General features: G+C 43.1%; 1 protein-coding gene across 2 annotated transcripts in view; it reads left to right on the top strand.

Moving 5' to 3' along the window:
- Positions 1 to 437: 437 nt before the first annotated feature.
- Positions 438 to 21,513, top strand: part of recql (RecQ helicase-like) — a 41,484-nt gene continuing 20,408 nt past the window's right edge. Inside the window, exons 1-6 of one of the 2 annotated variants that reach the window (XM_078553592.1) lie at positions 438 to 521; positions 3,917 to 3,985; positions 8,259 to 8,447; positions 11,912 to 12,091; positions 13,091 to 13,197; positions 19,619 to 19,817. In XM_078553592.1, coding sequence (XP_078409718.1) covers positions 3,970 to 3,985; positions 8,259 to 8,447; positions 11,912 to 12,091; positions 13,091 to 13,197; positions 19,619 to 19,817 — 691 coding nt within the window. In that variant the 5' untranslated portion in view covers positions 438 to 521; positions 3,917 to 3,969. The remainder of the gene's footprint in view (positions 522 to 3,916; positions 3,986 to 8,258; positions 8,448 to 11,911; positions 12,092 to 13,090; positions 13,198 to 19,618; positions 19,818 to 21,513) is intronic. The other variant, XM_078553593.1, reaches the window with a different exon arrangement.

Genomic DNA, 21,513 nt, shown 5'->3' with positions numbered 1-21,513 from the left:
CCTCCCTTCTCTCCGAACAGCGGATGAGCCAAGTGATTGACAGGAGGAGGCACCGCCTCTGATGGAGGAGCACTTGGTGCTGAGCTTCAGTGGTGATTGATCTGATTGGTGGAATGCGCCGTCCTGATAGGTGTAAGGCCCTACTTGATTGGAGAAGCGCCGAGCCACAGGATTGGTGGGGTGGGTGGGGATCTCGCCTTTGATTGGAGCAGCGGCGTGCGCCGTGCTTATGTGTGGGCGTCGTCCTCTCCTCTGATTGGTGGAGTGCAGAGACAAGGGATTGGTGAGATGGGTGGTGACCCTGCTTCTGATTGGAGAAGCACGCGGGACCATGTCATAGGTTGGGGAAGGCCGCACCTCTGATTGGACCAACAGTGTGCCAAATGTTTGGTGGGTGGGGATCTCAGCTCTAATTGGATGAATGAGTGATTGACGGGAGAAAGCCCCGCCTCTGGAAGTCGGGTTGCCGCGAGAAGGGAGCCGCCGTTTCTTTCATCTCCGGTTGTGAGCATCATTTACAGGTTTGAAGCGGCATGTACTCTTACCCACGACAAAAGGACAGCTCGGGCGCTGCCCGTTTCTGTCGGTGAATGAATCGGTTTGGGTGATGGCGAAATCAGTCGCCCTGGGTTTATAAATAATCCAGGAGTTTGAATAAAAAACGGACAGCGCCGGAGGTGACGTCATGGAAAATGTTGGCTTGGCTGAAATAAAAACAAAAAGTGTTGGAACAGAGCAGCAAGTCTGACACCATCTGTGGAGAGAAAAACAGAGTCAACCTTTCCAGTCCGCTTTTATTTTCCAGCCAGTCTGGCTGTGATTGGTTGCCAGTTGGCCAATGGCGAGTGGCCTTGATGCTGATTGGCTGCAGAGCTGTGGAGGCAGCTTCCTGAGGGGATGAAATGGGAACTTTCCTCAGGGCCCTCACCCTCTACTCCACCTGCCCTGAGACCCAGTGTTTGAGGGTCCCAGCGGACTGGCCTGTCAGGGCAGATGGGGTGCCCTAGTTAGACAGCGGGCTCTCTGAAGTGCAGCACTCCCTCAGTACTGCACAGGAGATGAATACCATTGAAGTGGCCATCTGAGGGTAGAGTGAAGCTCCATGAAGCAGGATGGGATAATTTTAGTTTGAGAAAAGATTGGATTGGGGGTGCTTTTTGTAGAGAACATAATTGAAGAGAGGAAACATAATTGAAGTGCCTACAAATATAAAATGTCTAAATAGCGGAGTGACCAACTGTCCTGTATTTTATCTTGTGAAGGGACACCTTTGTCCCTTATTTCTAGGACAGCCCGTTGGAGACTGATCCTGGGAGTCTCCAAGGTGAGTTTAAATGATTCAAGCGGGACTGCAAGTGAGTGTTGGTCAGTAGAGAGATGATAGTGTTTTGACACAACAAGGTAACAAATGTACATACAAACATATGAATTATAATTATTAAACATAATTAGATATAGGCTATTTGGCCCTTTGAGCCTGCTCTGCTGTTCAATAAGATCATAAGTTTGTGTTGACTTTAGCATCACCCACTTTAACCCCAGCTGATGCTTATCTACCCCACCCCGCCCCCCGATTACACAGCCCCCACTCTCTCGGCCACCAGCAATCCCCTCCCTTCAGTGTCATCAGCACCCTCCAGTCCCATGGTCAAAGTGTCCCTTATTTTATTTAATATGAGTCGGTCTCCCTGCTAGACAGAGTGGACAGGAAAACCATATTACCCTTGATTGAAGGGTCTCTATAGAACCATAGAAAAGTTACAGCACAGAAGGAGGCCATTCGGCCCATCTTGTCCATGCCAGCCCGAGGACACCCAGGTGCCCTTTCTAATCCCACCTTCCTGCACCTGGCCCATAGCCCTGCAGCTTACAGCACTTAAGGTGCAGATCCAGGTTCTTTTTAAAAGAGTTTAGAGTTTCTGCCTCTACCACCAACTTGGGCAGCGAATTCCAGACACCCACCACCCTCTGCGTTAAAAAAAAGTTCTTCCTCATGTCACCCTTACACCTTCTGCGACTTATCTTGAATCTATGTCCCCTGGTTCTATAATTCTCCACGAAGGGAAACAATTTTATCCTGTCCACTCTATCTAATCCCCTCATAATTTTGTACACCTCAATCAAGTCACCTCTCAGCCTTCTTTGTTCTAAGGAGAATAACGCCACCCTATCCAATCTCTCCTCATAGCTACCCTTTTCTAACCCTGGCAACATTCTTGTAAACCTCCTCTGCATTCTCTCTCCAGAGCTATTATGTCCTTCCTGTAATGTGACCAGAACTGCACACAATACTCCAGTTGTGGCCTCACCAGTGTTTTATACAATTCCAACATTATATTCTTACTTTTATATTCTATACCTCTGCCAATGGAGGAGAACATTCCATATGCCTTTTTTACAACCTTGTCTACTTGAACTGCTGCCTTCAGGAACCTGTGTACTTGTACGCCAAGATCTCTCACTTCATCTACCCCTCTTAGTATATTCCCATTTATTGTGTAATCCCTGTAACTGTTTGACCTCCCTAAATGTATGACCTCACACTTCTCTATGTTAAAATCCATCTGCCACTTTACCGCTCACTCCATCAACCCATCTATATCATTTTGGAGATTATGGCTATCCTCCACACTATCCACTACTTGGCCAATCTTTGTGTCATCTGCTCTAGATTTCAGGTAAGGAGGTAGGAGCATTAAAGGGACTTGAGGGAAATATTTTTCACCCAGAGGGCGGTGGGAAATCTGGAACTTGCTGCTTGAAAGGGTGTTAGAAGCAGAAACTCATTAAAATTTAAGAAAAGTACTTGGATAAGCACTTGAAGTGCTATAACCTACAGGGCTATGGACCAAGAACTGTGAGGTCAGATTAGACTGAGTGGCTGCTTGGCATGGACACAATGGGTTGAATGGCTTTCTGCCATATTGTGTAAGTTTCGATGATTCTTTACTGATGCATCCCATGAAGTTGTTTGTCGAGTTACAAACACATTATTTGGTACCAGTCATTAATTACTTTCCTTGCAAAATTCAAGATTATGATTATGAACTTTTTTCTTTGTCTGATTTGTTTGTGGTTGATTTCACCTATCTTTTGAATATATCTGAATTCAGAAATAAAATAAAACCTTAATCAGGAGAAGGGAGGGCTATCAGACTTCACCTACTACTCCAGGTCTTCTACAGTATTGCATTTGTGAAGTTTAAGGAGCCATTTTTAAATTTTAAAATAAAGTCATAATGGAGCTGGTGACTGAACCTCTGGTGCCTAGAACTCTCCACCAGTGGGGTTTTTTGCATGTCATGTCTGGATCTGTTGTGAACTATTTGATTGATTGCTATTCTTAGTCAATAATTCCTTTGTTACATCAAGCAACTACCAGGATGTTAAAATGGCCTTGGCCTTTCTTTAGCTAGCAGTTCCTCTGTTGATATGATTAATTTAGTATCTTGAGCTGTGAACATGCTCCATCCAACTTTGACTTTATAGCTCGAACAAATGTAAACTTTGTGAGCTGTAAATTCCTAAACAGGATGGCTTTCCTGTTGCCTGGATTCTTTGAGAAGCTTGGCTTCTTCTGCAGCAAAGCTGTTAACTGTTGTAAACACTGACCTTTTATGTCTGAACAATGGCTAAAATTCACATTCAGGCCAGAAGATAGTGACGACGGTTTGAAATGTTTAATTAGAGCATGTATCCTTGTATCCTACTTGTTAAATACAAAATCCTAAAAGTTACCAAATTGAGGTTATGTAGCCAGCTCCATGTTGGCTACTTGCCTATTGTGTTGGCTCAGTTATCTCTGTGTGTTAACCCCTTTCCCTCCACCCCCCACAGCATCCCCAACATACACAAAGTGTTGTGCTGGACTGTCCAAGCTGTACATAGGAATTCACTTGATTACATTTTTGTTTAGGTTTTGAAGGTGTACCAGTATTTCTGAGGAGTGGCTGTTACTCTGTTTCAAGAATGGCTGAAGTTTCAGGTGAGTTAATAATTTGCTGTCATGTGACGGTGTTCAGTCATAGCTCAGTTGTGTGTTTACTTAGTGAAGTTTGTGCTCTTCAAGGTGTTGGTGCTTGAGATGGTTAGCATCATAAGCTCTCAGCTGTTTCAGCTTTAATCTGAAGAGCATCTCCTGCAGCAGTGTTATATTTCTACCCTAGCTGGTTAGATGGCAGAACAAGGTTACCAATTCGTATTTAAGTTTTATTGGGAGTTGTTGACTTGTGCCCATCAGCACCTGAGTGAGACTGACCAGACTAAAGGGTTTATTCATAGATCTGCTCATCCAGTACTAAGCCTTGCAAAATGATAGAACAAAGTTGGAAATTAGGCTACAGTCCAATTGTCCAATCCCACTCACATCATTTATGGCTTAGTGCTAGGACCGAAGGGTTGCTAAATTTTTCTGTTTAGAGCCAATACAGAGAAGAGATTCTAATCTGATCAGCATGAGCTATATTCAAACCTATGCTGTAGAGGTGAAGAGTTAGGTTTCTCATCCATTGGGTGCCCGCCCCAGATAGGAAACTAAGTCTCAGTGGTGCCATGAATCATTGTGTGGCTACCTCAAATCATTGTATCATATAAGATGAAGCTTTGTGACTTTGCTGAATCTTTGGCATGAATTTTCATTACACAAATGTCTGTGGAGGTCCGGATCCGGAAGTGCAGCTCCTGAACATGGCACCTACTATTTTCGCATGCGAATGGGGACGGGTTCCAAATTGCACATTCGTGGTTTATGGAGGCAGCTGCCGATATAAAACAGCAGCTGCCTTCAGTCATGTTGGATTTTGGTCAGCTAGGAATGGAAAACATGATGTGCAGATTAGATCTGGTAGGAGCAGGTCTAAACTTTGCGGAGTTACTTGGGTAGTGGGATATCCTATTGGATAATGGGCCGGGACACTTGTAGGGTTGGTAAACTGCCCCTTAGGAGAGGCAAGGTGCCCTTTGGGGTTGTTAAAAGTAGACATGAATGTGTCTAAAAAGTGCATAATCTCATTGGAACTGTCAAAAGGCATTTAAAACTCCTGCCCCTTAAATATTTGGGGGAAAAGCGTTCTGTAATGTTTAAAAAAAATCAGTGCTTGATATTTCACTCTGTTGATATCAGCCTGAGGTTTATCATTACTGGATTAGCACTGCATGACTTATTTCACAACCTTCCATTATCACAGCGGGGTGCCTCTCAATTCACAGTTTGATTGACAACTCCAAGTGGTTACAGACTGTTTGAAGCAGGCTAATGAATTACAATGCCCGTTTTTATAAGCGATTAAAGGGACTTGAATGTAGTGAATGGTTTTTTTTTATCAATGAGAGTGTTTTATATTTAAAATTCTTTAATAGATACTTAATATCTTTATTTTATCTCATCTCAGCATGGGTCCTGAGGTCTGCCCATGGTGGATATTGGGTGAGTTGGTATGGTAGGTGTAAGAGCGAAGGGTGATTGGGGGGCATAGGTTGGCATGAGATGGCACTATGTTGGCATAGGGCCTATAAAGTGCCATGGGGGAATGGGTAGAGGGGCATAGGTTGGCATGGAGGGTATGAAGGGCCATGGGGGTGGGTGGTGGCATGAGCTGTCCTGTCTTGGCATGGATGCAGCATGGGGAGTATGTGGGAGGGTGAGGGGCTATGAGGGCTGGAGGGCTGTTAACTGATTTAAAAAAAAAATGTTGACACAGCACCGAGGCAGGCCTTCCACCCAGCCCGCCTTTGCACCCGGCAGCCTCCGCACTTGTTCCGGGATCACCTGCCAAAACCCCCATTTTCAACCCCCACCCCCACCCCGGACTGAAAGTCCGACCTTCTGGGGCACTTTCTCCTGGGTTGGATTTGCAGAGCCAAGAATAGACCTAGCTCTGCATTCCCGACCCGCCAGTGAAAATTAGGACCTTTGATCTCGGTTGTGTCATCAGAAGGAGGAGACATCTTAGGGTTTTTTTTTTGTTGTTCAAGCAATAAAAGGAAAGGATATGACATTCTAGAACTGCTCAGAATCTGTAAGAGTTCAGTTTTTAAATCCCTTCTGCCTGAACCAGGCTCAGCAGTAAAAATAGCTCAGAATTGTGAGTGAACCAAGTTTTGAAGCATTATAATTTTCTTGACTTTAATTTTCTATGGAAACGTTGGAGCAGTTGTAAGGGCGTGGAAGTAAATTTGGTTATACAGTAGGAAATATTACTACAGGAAGACTGTGTGTCTTGATAAAATGATAAACATGGGTATAATAATCCACCTGAATATCCGTATCATTTTTTTAAAAATTGGACCCTGACACTAAAGTTATTTGGCAGTTGATTATGGTACAACCAGTCGCTGGGTGAGGTTCCCCCAATTTGTTATGATCCCAGGTGAAGAGAGATGAACTGGCTCCCTTTCTTTATTCAACCCCCTCAGTTGGTCGCAACAAGGTTATTTAAAAAAGATCCCTTCCCTTGTGGATACCTTTTGCCAGTCCAGATTTATTTATGTTTTAAAAGGAGCCAATTTAACCAGGCAGGCTGGAGTCAAAGAAAGAGTGAGTTTATTATTTACTAAACGTGAGAAAAATTATAAAAATGCAACACACATACAAACAGATTAGAAATGAGAAATTGAATCCAAAAATAAAAGTTGACAAGATATACGAATCAGTTCTTTGGCTTGTCTGTGAGGAGCAGATGGCGAAACATTATGGCCGTTAAGTTGGGGTGATTCCAGTAGTGCTGTCTTTGGCAGTTGAGCAGTTGGTTTGGAGATTCTTGCTTCCAGCAAACAGTGAGAGAGGACTTTTGACCTGCAAGCTGCAGGGATGCCCAGTTGATGTTCTTTAGCTGTGACCTTCACAGCGCACACACCAGAACAAAACACCAGACTAGGGTTGCAGTTAGCTTTTTAAAACCCCTTTCCTTGTGTAGCCCTGGAAGGGAAAAACAAACATGTCTTTCACCCAGATCTGTTTTCTTTTCAACTCAGTTCATGTTCACAGTCTGCATTTAACTCAACAGGAGGTGGTTTTGGCTGAGATGATAATTATTTTCCATATTCTCCGCAACCACAAGAAATTACAGTTCAGTTTGCATTGTATCTTTTCCTTTGAGGTGCCTCTGTCTGAAGTAGGCCGTGTAACACCTTTTAGGTGTGACATTCCATTCTCTCTGAACTAATTGGTCAAGTAATCCACACAGGAATTTTCCAGCAAGTGGTTACCTTACAGTCCCAGCCAGCTTTTGCTCATATGTCCTTTTTTAAAAAACACATGTCTTACTCACAAGTTCAGTAGGCCCATAAGTGATTGAGGGATAGGATCCATGGCCATGACAATTAGTTTATTTTAAAGGAATGGGTGAGAAGAATACATTTACAGATTGTCGTATGAAGGCTGGCAATTCAAATCTCGGAGGCTGATCTTCCAACCCTCCCTTTACCCCACAGTGCACTTGGAACCTGTTGCTCCTGCCCAGGACAAGCCACAGCTGGATTTGGTGCACCGGACACATTACCATGACCTGGTTGTAACCTTGGCACAAGGCCGATCCCTTCCAGGGCCCTGAGCCGACTAAGCGAGGCAAAAACAAGAGCGCAGCTGTAGATCTGGCTGCCAGCTTTGATGGAATTGGCTCCAAATTCAACCTGAACCTGTTCTTTTTATGAAGAGAAAAGGGAACCACTTTGTTTCTGGCCTTGTAGATGATCATTCTCAGACCTTCCAATATGAGGGAGGTAGCCCACCATAATCAGCTACTTTGGGTGCCCCAGAGTCTTGGTACCAAGCTGGTGGAAAGGATGGGAACATTTTGGATCTGCTTTTGTTGTAGCTCTGGGCTCTACTGGCACCCTTAGAAGAAACCTCAACAATTCTGGTCCAGAGAGCCACCTGACTGGTCAGCGCCATCTGGATTTCACCTTAGGGAAAAAATCTGGAAAATTGTCCCTTGAAGTTGGGTGTTCAGGTTTCCCTCAGATTGACTTGAGTCAATATTTTCCGGTTTGCTAATTAAAGTATTCTTAAATTTGTAAGTGAACCATAGCATCTCCATCTACAGAGACATCAATATAGAACCATATATGGAAAGAACTATATCTGGAAATGTAAAACTACATCAATAATATCCATTTAAATTCTATTTAAATATGGTTTGCATGACCAATATCTATAAAATCTCTTTTCCAATTTATGTAAACGCTTCTCATTTGCATTCTGTTCCAATGAAATTGGCAGAGTGACATCAGCCTCTTGATTAAAAATTGCACCTTTACAGACCTGGAGGAGCAATTGGCACTGGTTGACAGTGAGATGCAGGCCTTGGAGGTCCAGATGCAGGAACTGCTGGAGAGACAGCAGGTGCTGCAGGAAAGGAAGCAGCAACTAAAGAAGAAGATGGAAAAACTGTCTGAGAAGAACGAGGGCGGATCAAGCACAACATCTGTAGAGGACTGGAACAAGAAAGGTAAGTGAAATCAGATCAGATCAACTTATGTTTGAGGAGTTTTGAGTAAAAAAGGGAAAGACTTTTTATAGCACCTTTCATGACCTGAGGACGTTCCAAAGCGCTTTACAGCCAATGAGATATATTTTAGGGTAGTCACTGCTGTAACGTAGAAAATGCAGCAGTCAATCTGCACACTGCAAGCTCCCACAAACAGCAGTGAGATGTGGTTAGACTACATTTAGAGTATTGCATTCAGTTCTGGTTACCATATTATAAAGAGAATATAGAAGCACTGGGGGGGGTTGCAGAGATTTACAAAGATGTTGCCAGAAATGCAGGAAAGGATTGACAGGCTGGGTCTCTTTACTCTTGGTTGGTAGGGGTGGGGTGGAAAGAAGGCTGAGGAGTGACCTAACAGAGGTTTTTAAAATTTTTGAAAGGTTTTGATAGGGCGGATACAGAGAGAATGTTTCCTCTTGTTGGGAAGAGCATAACTAGAGGCCATCAATGTAAGATAGTCAACAACAAATCAATGGGAATTCAGAAGAAACTTCTTCATCCAAAGAGTGGTGAGAATGTGGAACTTACTACCACAGGGAGTAGTTGAAGTGAATAGTATAGATACATTTAAGGGGAAACTAGGCAAGCAAAAGAGGGAGAAGGGAATAGATGGTTATGATGGTAGATTTAGATGAGGAAAGATGGAAAGAGGCTCGGCTGGAGCATAAACACCAATATAGACTGGTTGGGCTGAATAGCCAGTTTCTGTGCCGTATATCCTGTATAATCCTGTGTAATGATATAGTGTAGTAGGCTGGAGGATAAATATTGGTCAAAACATGATCTTTTACATCCACCTGAGAGGGCAGATGTGGCCTCTGTTTAATATCTCATCTGAAAGACAGCATCTGAAAGTGCTGACCTGGGATGCCAACCTGTATTATATCCTCAAATCTCAGACGTGGAACTTGAGCCCACAACCTTATGTCTCTAGGAGAAAGTGATACTGGCACCCCAGGTACAAAGCTTCTTTTGAGATCACCTCATTTGTAACTGCTAGCACATTTTAGACCATCTCCTAACGGTTGTTTCCAGATTCAAGTGTTGAATTTGTTCTAGTTGTAAAGAAAGGTTTGAATATTTGGGGTCAGGAAGAGTTAAGATGTGGATATCTGAGAGATGATTTCAAAATTATGAAGGATCTGGTTTAATGAAAGATTATTTCAACTGATCAGTAAATCAGCAAAGGCAACTAGAAGAATGAGGAGGGGCATTAGAAGGCTATGAGTGCACAGCATACGAACCTACAAAATTGGACAGCAGGAAATGACCTGCTGGTCTATCAAGCCCGTCCCACACACCATGATGACCAGAGAATCGTGACTAGACAATTCATCCCTTTTAATCGTCGGGCTGCATTATTATATCCCAGGACTTACTCCCCCCAAAGTTATCTGTCAGAATGGCTGGGCAGGAACAGAAATCGTGGCAGCAGGCCCCTGCAAGAGACCCAAGGAGATGGTTCCCAGCCACCTGGTAAGCACTTCAGTCCTTCTCCCCACTGACACGCAAGAAAAACCTTTAAAAAATATAGGCAAAATACTGCAGATGCTGGAACTCTGAAACAAAAAGAAAAGATGCTGGAAAAACTCAGCAGGTCTGATAGCATCCGTGGAGAGAAAGACAGAGTTAACGTTTCGAGTCTGTGTGACTCTTCTTCAGAGCACCTCTAACGCCCCTCTGAAGAAGAGTCATACGGACTCAAAACGTTAACTCTGTCTTTCTCTCTACAGATGCTGTCAGACCTGCTTAGTTTTTCCAGAATTTTTTGTTTCTGTTTAAACAATATATATACTTACTTCTTGGCTCTCTTCTGGGCCTTTTGCACCAGGTTTTGCTGGAGAATCCAGCTCCTGACATGTGACTGAGTGTTAAAATCCTGTTGGGGCTCTGAATGCCACCATCTGATGCCCTCTTTTGCATTTTATTGAGGCCCTCGCACTCTGGCCAGAGCCCCACTTTGGAAAACAGTGCGAAGTAGCCATGGCCGCTGTGAGTAGGGCATTGCTCCAATTTGAAATTCCTAAATGCCCTGTTCTCTTTGGGCTTGTTGTGGGATCAGGAGGGCAGTTTAAAACAACCCCATGTGTTACTATGAGCTGCTTGTAGTACTTTGAACTTTTTGAAACTGTGAAAGGTTCCATAGGTTTCATGGCAAGGCTGGGCTTTTATTTTTGAATAGACGAATGGTGTTGAGGCAAATTCCTCATCTCTGATCTGTAGCCACCATGACAGCTGAAGGTCTTGTAATAATCAGGACTTTCAGCTTTCACACAAATACAACCGCAAAGTCAGCATCGTGAATGTTTCAACTTTGTTGTGTTTGACTTTTTTTTCCAAACATCTTTTGTTGTTGAGTAAAGATTAAAGCTCCTACCACAAAGCAGCACATAACGGCAGTACATGTTGGGAACTCCATTGAGATTAACAAAACTGGCATGGAGTCTTTTCTTGGTCCATTAACTTTAATGTGGGGAAATTCATATGAGGGCACACTGGTCAGAATATTCATGATAGATGCTCTCACTGTGAAGCTTTGTGTCCAGAGGTTGCTATGAAGAAATGACCCATACAGCAAAATAAACATTCCACTACCTTGCTGCTGGAATATTTTATGCAAGTTAAAAATCACTTGGTGTGTTAGGAATGGCTGAACGAAAAGGCTGATTTCACTTGTTGACAAATTGATCAATACGAATGGTGCAAATAGAATGAACTAATATATAGAATATGATCTTGCCCTCCGGACACATCAGAGTGCTTTGCCATCAATGGATTATTGTTGAAGTTTGTTAATATGTAGGAAAATGTGGCAGCCAATTTATGTGCAGCAAGATGCTACAAAGAGCAAATGAATAACTCAATGAGCTGTTTTTGGTAGAGGTAGTTAAGGGAAGAATGTTGACCAGAATGCTGGAAGAACTCCCCTTCCTTTGAATACTTCTTTGAATATCATAGGCTCATTTACATCTACCTGTGGGTGGATTCTTGGTTTCATGTCTCATCTGAAAGAGGGCACCACCAACAAGTAGCACACTTCAGTGATACGCTGAACTATTAGTCTAGATTGTGTGTTTAGGTCTGTACAAGGACTTGAACTCACAACCTTCTAACTCAGAGCTGGGAATAATACAAACTTAACCAAGTTAACTTTAATAAATAGTAAATAGCTGAAGAAATGTTTTGTGCACTTTCAAAAATATTAGTTATTCATATTGATAAAGGTAGTACAATGCAAAGATGTTTGGCTGTTTGCTAGGTTGAAAGTTTATATATGGATGTTTAGAAACTTTAATATTTCTGATGTGTAAACACTGGAAAAGATGGTTATTATTTTGGGAGTAACACTGAGTGGTCAGTGGTTGGGTTTTTGTTTTGCAGATGTAGTTTACCAGTATAGTTTACCTTTAACTCCTACCCAGATTTCTCATGGTCACAGAAGGTTGATGAGACTTTGAAGAGCGTGTTTAAATTGCAAACCTTCCGACCATTGCAGCTTCAGGCCATCAACGTTACGATGGCAGGGAAGGATATATTTCTGATAATGCCGACAGGTGGTGGGAAGAGCTTGTGCTACGAGCTGCCAGCTGTCTGCTCCACTGGTATGTACTACAAGCTGCTGATGTCATTCCTTCCAGTAATGCAGTATTTTATTTGGCTCCAGATTCATTTCTAACATTTTGAAAAGGCCTTTGTGATTCTTGTCAGCTGATTTAAAAAATTTTTTTTTTCCTTTCTGCTTTTATCCTGCTTCAAAATGTTCGTGTTTAAATGGTAATTGCTCCTCACTTTAAGGAAACTAGCTTGGGAAAGTCACAAAGAAAACACTTATATTTATACAGCATCATTCATATCCTCAAGATGTTCCCAAATGTTTCATAGCCAATGAATTTATTTTCAAGTAGCCATCCTTATTAAATTGGCTGTTGAGTTGCCTATATGTGCACACCAAGGTCCCACAAAAAGCATTGAGGTAAATGGCCATATGTCTGTTTGTGATGTTGGCCAGAACTTTCCTATGCTGCTTTGAATGGTGCCAAGGAATCTTTTGCACTCACCTGACCAGACAGGTGGGTTCTCTGTTTAAAGACCCACCCAAAAGACGCACCTCTGACAATGTCACATTCCCTCACTATATAAGTCTGAAGTGTTAACTTCAATTATGCTCAAGTCCTTCAAGTGAGGCTTTCACCCACAACCTTCTGATTCAGAAGTGAGAGTGATACCACTGACCCAAGTTGACACTAGAACAGCTTGAAGCCAGCAGTGTGAAGAAAATGAATCTAATTCAGTAAGTACAATTACTAGCTTCAGTGGCTGTAGTGATTTTGTCCTTTACAATTATGTATGAGATTCCAACTCTCGTTCTGAGTAGCACTCTGTTTATTGTTAAAGTTGGTGGTTAAGTCACACCTCACGATGAGGTAAGTTCAATTTCTTTTCATCGATAAACGGTGATAAAATAGCACTAGGGTCCATATATAAGGTTTTGTGGTTAACAAACAAATGTAACAAGCATTTTTTAATTGACCAGAATATATTGTAATGTGGATTTTACAAAAGCTGCTATTTTAGAGATAATTGCTTATTTGTTTGATTAGGATTCACTCTGGTAATCTGTCCACTAATCTCATTGATGGAAGATCAACTAATGGTCCTAGAACAATTAGGCATCCCATCCACCATGCTGAATTCCAACAGCACCAAGGTAAGAAAGAAAAAGCTTGCGTTTATATATTACATTTCATACCCTCAGGACATGCTGAAGTGCTTCACAGCCCATGAATAATTTTAGTGTAGTCAACACAGCAGCCAGTTGGCATACAAGATCCCACAAACAGCAATGAGGTAAGAAACCAGATTCTGGGCCAGATTTTGCAGTAGAAATAAAGGTGAAGCTAACAGTTGCTCAATGTTACTAAACTGTAGATTGAACTGCACGAGTGTGGTTAATTATGAAAATCAGGAATCTGCTTCCCAAGATGCCCTTCTTCTCCTCAAGAAGCTTTGTTTTTTGGTATTTTACTGAAAGACTCAGTATTGAAACATGTGGAACATGTAGATCCAGAGAAGTAAGCTTTTAATGGCATGATGAGTCTTAATTACTGATGAACAACCACTGTGACACTGAAAATTATAAGTGTGGAGTCTCATTCCTTGGGGTTTTAATGTTGGAGATTTAGTAAAAGGATTTAATTTTTTTTATTATTCATTCACAGGATGTGGGCATTGTTGGCTAGTTGCCCTTGAGAAGGTGGTAGTGAGCTGCCTTCTTGAACCGCTGCAGTCCATGTGGTGTAGGTACACCCACAGTGCTGTTAGGAAGGAGGTACCAGGATTTTGACCCAGCGACAGTGAAGGAATGGCGATATATTTCCAAGTCAGGATGGTGAACGACTTGGAGGGGAACCTCCAGGTGGTGGTGTTCCCATCCATCTGCTGCCCTTGTCCTTCTAGATGGTAGTGGCCGTGGGTTTGGAAGGTGCTGCCAAAGGAGCCTTGGTGAATTCCTACAAGTGTATCTTGTAGATGGTACACATTGCTGCTACTGTGTGTCGGTGGTGGAGGGAGTGAATGTTTGTGGATGTGGTGCCAATCAAGCGGGCTGCTTTGTCCTAGATGATGTGAAGCTTCTTGAGTGTTGTGGGAGTTCAGTTTCTGGTCAATGGTAACCCCCAGGATGTTGATAGTGGGGGATTCAGTGATGGTATTGCCATTGAACATCAAGGAGCGATGGTTGGATTCTCCCTTGTTAGAGATGGTCATTGCCTGACACTTGTGTGGCACGAATGTTACTTGCTACTTGTCAGCCCAAGCCTGGATATTGTTCAGGTCTTGCTGCATTTGGACGTGGACTGCTTCAGTATCTGAGGAGTCACGAATGGTGCTGAACATTGTGTGATCATCAGCAAACATCCCCACTTCTGACCTTAGGATGGAAGGAAGGTCATTGATGAAACAGCTGAAGATGGTTGGGCCGAGCACACTACCTTGAGGAACTCCTGCAGTGATATCCTGGAGCTGACATGACTGACCTCCAACAACCACAGCCATCTTCCTTTATGCTGGGTACGACTCCAATCAGTGGAGAGCTTTCTCTCTGATTCCCATTGACTCCAGTTTTGCTAGGACTCCTTGATGCCACATTCTGTCAAATGCTGCCTTGATGTCAAGGGCAGTCACTCTCGCCTCACCTCGGGAGTTCAGCTCTTTTGTCCATGTTTGAGCCAAGGCTGTAATGAGGTCAGGAGCTGACTGGCCCTGGCGGAACCCTAACTGGGCGTCAGTAGGCAGGTTATTGCTAAGCAAGTACTTCTTGATAGCACTGTTGATGACCCCTTCCATTACTTTACTGATGATAGAGAGTAGACTGATGGGGCAGTAATTGGTTGGGTTGGATTTGTCCTGCAGGACATACCTGGGCAATTTTCCACATAGCCGGGTAGATTCCAATTTTGTAGCTGTACTGGAACAGCTTGGTTAGGGGCGCGGCAAGTTCTGGAGCACAAGTCTTCAGTACTGTTGCAGGAATTTTGTCAGGCCCCATAGCCTTTGTAGTATCCAGTGCCTTCAGCTGTTTCTTAATATCACGTGGAGTGAATTGAATTGGCTGAAGACAGGCATTTGTGATGCTCGGGATCTCCGGAGGAGGCTGAGATGGATCATCCACTCGGCACTTTTGGCCGAAGATTGTAGCAAATGCTTAATTCTTATCTTTTGCACTGATGTGCTGGGCTCTTCCATCAACGAGGATGGGGATGTTTGTGGAGCCTCCTCCTCCAGTGAGTTGTTTAATTGTCCACCACCATTCACGACTGGATGTGGCAGGACTGCAGAGCTTATATCTGATCCATTGGTTGTGGGATCGCTTAGCCCTGCCTATCACTTGCTACTTATGCTGTTTCACCACTTTAACATAGTAGTCCTGTGTTATAACTTCACCAGGTTGACACCTCATTTTTAGGTATGCTTGATGCTGCTCCTGGCATGCCCTCCTGCACTTTTCATTGAACAAGAGTTGATCCCCTGGCTTGATGATAATGGTAGAGTGGGGATATGCCAAGCCATGAAGTTACAGATTGTGTTTGAGTATATTTCTGCTGCTGCTGATGGCCCACAGCACCTCATGGATGCCCAGTCTTGAGTTGCTAGATGTGTTCGAAATCTATCCCATTTAGCATGATGGTAGTGCCACACAACACAATGGAGGGTATCCTCAATGTGAAGGCGGGACTTCGTCTCCACAACGACTGTAGTGGTCACTCCTACCAATAATGTCATGAACAGATGCATCTGCGGCAGGCAGGTCGATGAGGATGAGGTCAAGTGTGTTTTTCCCTCTTGTTGGTTCCCTCACCACCTGTCACAGACCCCGTCTAGCTGCCATGTCCTTTAGGACTCGGCCAGCTTAGTCAGTAGCGGTGCTACCGAGCCACTCTTGGTGATGGACATTGAAGGCCCCCACCCAGAGTACATTCTGTGCCCTTGCCACCCTCAGTGCTTCCTCCAAGGGGTGTTCAACATGGAGGAGCACTGATTTATCAGGTGAGGGAGGGTGGTACCTGGTAATCAGCAGGACGTTTCCTTGCCCACGTTTGACCTGATTCCATGAGACTTCATGGAGTCTGGAGTCAATGTTGAGGGCTCCCAGGGCAACTCCCTCCCGACTGTATACCATTGTGCCGCCACCTCTACTGGGTCTGCCTTGTCGGTGGGACAGGATATATCCAGGGATGGTGAAGGTGGTATCTGGGACATTATGATTCCATGAGGATGACTGTGTCAGGCTGTTGCTTGACTAGTCTGTGAGACAGCTCTCCCAATTTTGGCACTAGCTCCCAGATATTAGTAAGGAGGACTTTGCAGGGTCGACAGGGCTGCGATTGCTGTTGTCGTTTCTGGTGCCTAGGTCAATGCCGTGTTGTCCATTCGGTTTCATTCCTTTTTTGTGACTTTGTAGTGGTTTGTCACAACTGAGTGGCTTGCTAGGCCATTTCAGAGAGCATTTAAGAGTCAGTCACATTGCTGTGGGTCTGGAGTCACATGTAGGCCAGACCAGGTGAGGACGGCAGATTCCCTTCCCCAAAAGGACATTAGTGAACCAGATGGGTTTTTACAACAATCGGCAATGGTTCCATGGTCATCATTAGAATTTTAATTCCAGATTTTTGTTGAATTCAAATTCCACCACCTGCCGTGGAGTGTTCAAACCTGGGTCCCCAGAGCATTACCCTGGGTCTCTGGATTACTGGTCCAGCGACAATACCACTGCGCCATCACCTCCCTCCTGTCTTTTTTATTTCTCTTAATTCAATCCTTTTTCCCTCCTTATTTTGCCTTTTGCACCTGATTTCACATTGAATTAGATTCTGACACTTCATTATTCAGACTCAGCACTACACATTGACGATTTGTCCACCTGGTTGGTTAAGTACAGAAACAGTTGCTTGGCTTGCTCACACATGCCCCAGGTTTTCCCTAAAGGATGCAGCAATTTTTGGAACGTTGAGTGACAGCAACTTATTGTACAAGAACACGCAAAAGTCTATGGGCAAATGCAAGTATAACAAATGGCTGCATTGTTAGTTCACTGCTGACTGCTATGTTTCATCGATGTTGGCTGAGGGGCAAATTTTGATCAGGACATTGGAATAGTCCACTGCTTTTTTTCAAATAGAGCCATGCAATCTTTTACATCCATTGAAAACCAAATGGATTTTGAGCAGTTGGTTATCTTTATAACAGATGTTAGAATTGTTTTGCTTGATATAGCCAATGTTGTTGGTCTGTACAGGAGTGGAGCTATACAGACTGGCTCTTCTGCCTATGGACCTCAGTCTCAAACGATGTCATCACCTGTGATTTTGACTCTTGCATAAAATCATTTAAACATTAATAATCATCAGCTACCAAACAAATCTGTCCTGGTGAGTGCCACCCTTTTATTTTTGTAGGCTGCATAGTGTGTACTGTGATACCTCAAAGGCCATATATAAACAAATATTCCCTTACATTTGCTAATGTCTCAAGTTGCTGATCAAAACAGGCGTCGGTGCTTTGATTATGGATTGATCCACCAACGAGGCAACAGCACTAAAATATCCCTCTCTAAATCTCCCAGCTACAGGAAAATCTACAGAAAAAAATCAGCAAGTATGAATGAGTTCAATAAAAATTGAGTTGCCTGGGTTTCAAGGGTCAGGTTGCTGAGGCTTGGAGGCTGCAGATTGGACACCTTGCAGTGGGGCTATGGGAAGGTTCTGAACCTTTTACTTGCTCAGCAGCCACTGCAGTCCCTCCTATCTGGAGTACTGTGTTCAGTCCTGAACACTGCATCTCAAAAGGATATATTGGCATTGGAGGAGGCGCAGCTCAGATTCGCTAGAATGATACCTGGCTAAAAGAGTTAAATTATGAGAACAGGCTGCATAAAACTGGCGTGTAATCTCTTTACTACAGAAGGTTGAGGGTGATCTGATCAAGGCTTTTAAAATGTCTAAAGGATTTGAAAGGATAGATAGAGAGAAACCATTTCCCTTGTGGGAGAGTCCAGTACAAGGAGGTACAATCTTAAATTTTCAAGCTAGACCATTCAGGGGTGATATTAGGAAGCGCTTCTTCACACAAAGTGGTGGTGGAAGTCCTAAAGTTTCTCCCTCAGAAAGAAGCTGTTGAGTCTGAGGGCCAATTTAAAAAAAAATCAAACCTGGGATTCATAGTTTTTTTTGTTAGATAAAGGTATTAAGGGATATGGAACCAAGTTGGGCAAATGGAGTTGAAACACAGATCAAACAGAACGTTGGAACAGGCTTGAGTGGCTGATTGGCTCATTCCTGTTCCTAAGTTCAGAACTCTGTAGCAACTCTATCAAGCAAAGACTTGGGGTGAGAAAAGATGTCCATCACTGGTCCGCCTTATCTCATTAACATTTACAGAGTCGGCTACCTTATGCTTGTCAAGATTCAGACTGTGGCCTGAATTGTGCACTCGTTGGGCACACGGGATCCACAGGCCCGGAAGTGGGCGCGAAATGCGCTTCCACCTGGACTGCAATCTTACACTGGCTAGCCAATTAACAGCCAACCATTGTGAAATGAGCCCAGAGAAAGGCTCAGCACTGCCATTGGGGGCAGGAAGAGGGCGGGCGCCAACATCACCATGGGTGCTGGTGAGCGCTTCGAGAGAGCTCCCTGAAGACAGACTCAGGGACCTGCGTATAAGAAAATAAAGCCCAAAAATGCTACAAAAAATGTCCATGCAGTACAATCAAGCACCTGAAAGCAGACCTCAAAAACAAACAGTCCCCAGATATTTCTTTTTATTTTAAATCCTAACAGAGATTTCATCTCTCCCTTGGATGAGGTTTCATCAAAAATGTAAAGCCTGCCTGGCAGATTGGCCCATGGACGGGCCACGAGAAATTGCTGACAATTGGGCATTAATGGGCTTAATTGTCCACTTAATTGTCAGTAGGTGTTCTTCCGACTTTTGAGCCCATCAAGTGAAATATTGCGTGAGTGCGTGATGATGTTGTGATGTTTGCCCAACGTCATCTCAAGATTTCACACCCATTTGGATCGGGCGCGTGCCTGCCCATGGGATGTAAAATTCTGGCCTGTGTGCCAGATTCAGAGCAAAGTACAGCGTGACAGCCTATTACCTTGTCTTCATTGCGTGAGTGTCTGTTGTGAGTTGTAAACAAAGTTTTTCCGCAGTTAATGGTATGAGATATAATCACATCAGCCTTGCACGACCTTCACAGCGTATTCTTTTCAGGATCCTTCTAGAATGGTCCAGTGACATTGCACTTTAAGCTGAATCCAGCGATTGACCATTAGATCTTTGCTAGTAATAATGAGTTTTTTGCGCATGATCATTGCTTACTGACTTCCATTCCAGTTCTAAGATCCACATGGACTTTGAGTGCTCTAAAATGGAAAGACTTGTAGGCAGCAACTGTGCCTTGGAAATCACATTGACCTCAAAGTTTTGCTAGCTAACTGTTGCTGAGGATATATTTGTCTTACTAACCTCTATATTTTGGAAAGGAGATTTGTTACCAAACCCACCATGTGACATTTGGCTTCCATTGTACAGTCATTATTTACAGTGGTGCTCTCTTTTTATAGGAGCATATAAAGTGGGTCCATGACGAAATGCTCAACAAGTCCTCCAAGTTGAAGCTACTGTATGTGACCCCAGAGAAGATTGCTAAAAGTAAAGTCTTCATGTCGAAGCTGGAAAAGGCGTACCACGCGGGATGCCTAACCCGTATTGCCGTAGATGAAGTTCATTGTTGCAGTCAGTGGGGTCATGATTTCAGGCCTGGTGAGTACTAATGTCTTAGAGTTGGATGACTCTGATAGTGGTATGTATATGTGTGTGTATATATATATATATATACATATTTAAAGGGTGGGATTGCATACCTCAAATTATTCCAGTTGAAAGGATTGGGGAGGACCAGGGTTGTGCGTTTAAACAAAATAAAAACAGAAAATGCTGGAATAACTCAGCAGATCTGACAGCATCTATGGAGAGAGAAACAGAGTTAACATTTTGAGTCAGCATAACTCTTCTTCAGAGCATTTAAACTATGTAAGAGTAGGAATAGCTTGGATAATAGGCAGCTTCTCCTTTCTCAGAGAGCAGTAGAATGCATTGCCAGCTGTTGTCTGGTTGTTGACTTTCTGCATTGCCTGCAAGAGGGAGATGGATGGGTTCCTTACTGGGGCAGAGATTGAATCATAAAGAAGCTGAGTGTCTTGAAAGATAATACTTGATCCTTGTCATCTTCTGAATTAGTTTTGATTACCTGGAAAGGGATGGGGGGGGGTCAGAGAGGAATTTTCCAGAGTATTTTCCCCCATATTTCCTTTGAACTTTTGCTTTGCCTCTCAGGAAGTTACATGGCTGCATGAGGGGACAAGGTGGTGTTTACTGGGTAGGATGTGTTTAGTCATAATGCTCCAAATTATGTAGGGCAGGCTAGATGGACCAGTGGGTCTTTTCTTGCCTGTCAGTTTTATATGTACTAATATTTCAGGTGCCCCAAAGGGGAAAAGTATCTACTGCTTTGTACTTATTATAATGAGTGTATATGAAGAAATGAGACAATACACATTTAATTTAGTCGGCAGTATAATTCTCAATACATTTGGCTTGCATTTATATAGCATTATATTATAACTTCCGAGCATCTCAAAACACCATCACTGGTGAAGTGCAGTCACTTTTGTTGCATAGATAAATGCTGCAGCCAATTTGAGCACAGCAAGGTCCCACACAAAGCAAATGAGATGAATTACCAGTCAGCCTGTACTTTTTGGGAGGGATTTTGTTTCTAGTTCTGAGGAGGAACAATTGCCAGGACACCAGAAGAACTCTTTGCTTTCTGGATAGCTCATCTACACAATTTTAACATCAGACCCATAAGGCTGAGCCTCCAACAATGCAGCACCCCCTCAAGGAGGTATGTGAATCCATGGCCCTATTAATCTCCTTCCAACTAAACCAATATATTTAATTAATGTACAATAAAATTAAAGCAGTTAGATCTATTTACAGATTATTCTTTTTTAAGTGCAAACTGCTTTGATTATGGGGGATAAGTTTGACTTTTGGATGATGGTGTAAATAGGGCAATATCAGATTGTCCATTCTTTCTACACCTCTCCTGATTTTCCTTTCTATGAGCAATGAAATTCCCATTTTTTTGAAATCAGGAATATTCACTTCAATGCTGTCAAATTTATATCACCGCTGATGAATTAACAACTGACATCATGAACATCCACTGTGCCTAATTTGATGGAACAATAAGGGTGACACGAGGCCACCCCAGCATCACTAAACAAGAATCCTCATAAGTACCCCTTTTAGAATAACACGAATATAAGATAAGCGACAAACAGTCCAAACAAACTAAAAGAAGCTCAGCAGAAGCAAAAGAAGTCCCAACAAAAACAAAGGGAAACTTCCCAACTAAATAAAAATGTTATCAGTATCCCATTGGTGTTCACCA

The sequence above is a fragment of the Cetorhinus maximus genome, chromosome 12 (genome assembly GCF_964194155.1).
Source record: "Cetorhinus maximus chromosome 12, sCetMax3.hap1.1, whole genome shotgun sequence".
Classification (NCBI taxonomy): Eukaryota; Metazoa; Chordata; class Chondrichthyes; order Lamniformes; family Cetorhinidae; genus Cetorhinus; species Cetorhinus maximus.
The sequence above is the reverse complement of the archived record's forward strand: the minus strand, read 5'-3'. Positions and strand labels throughout refer to the sequence as shown.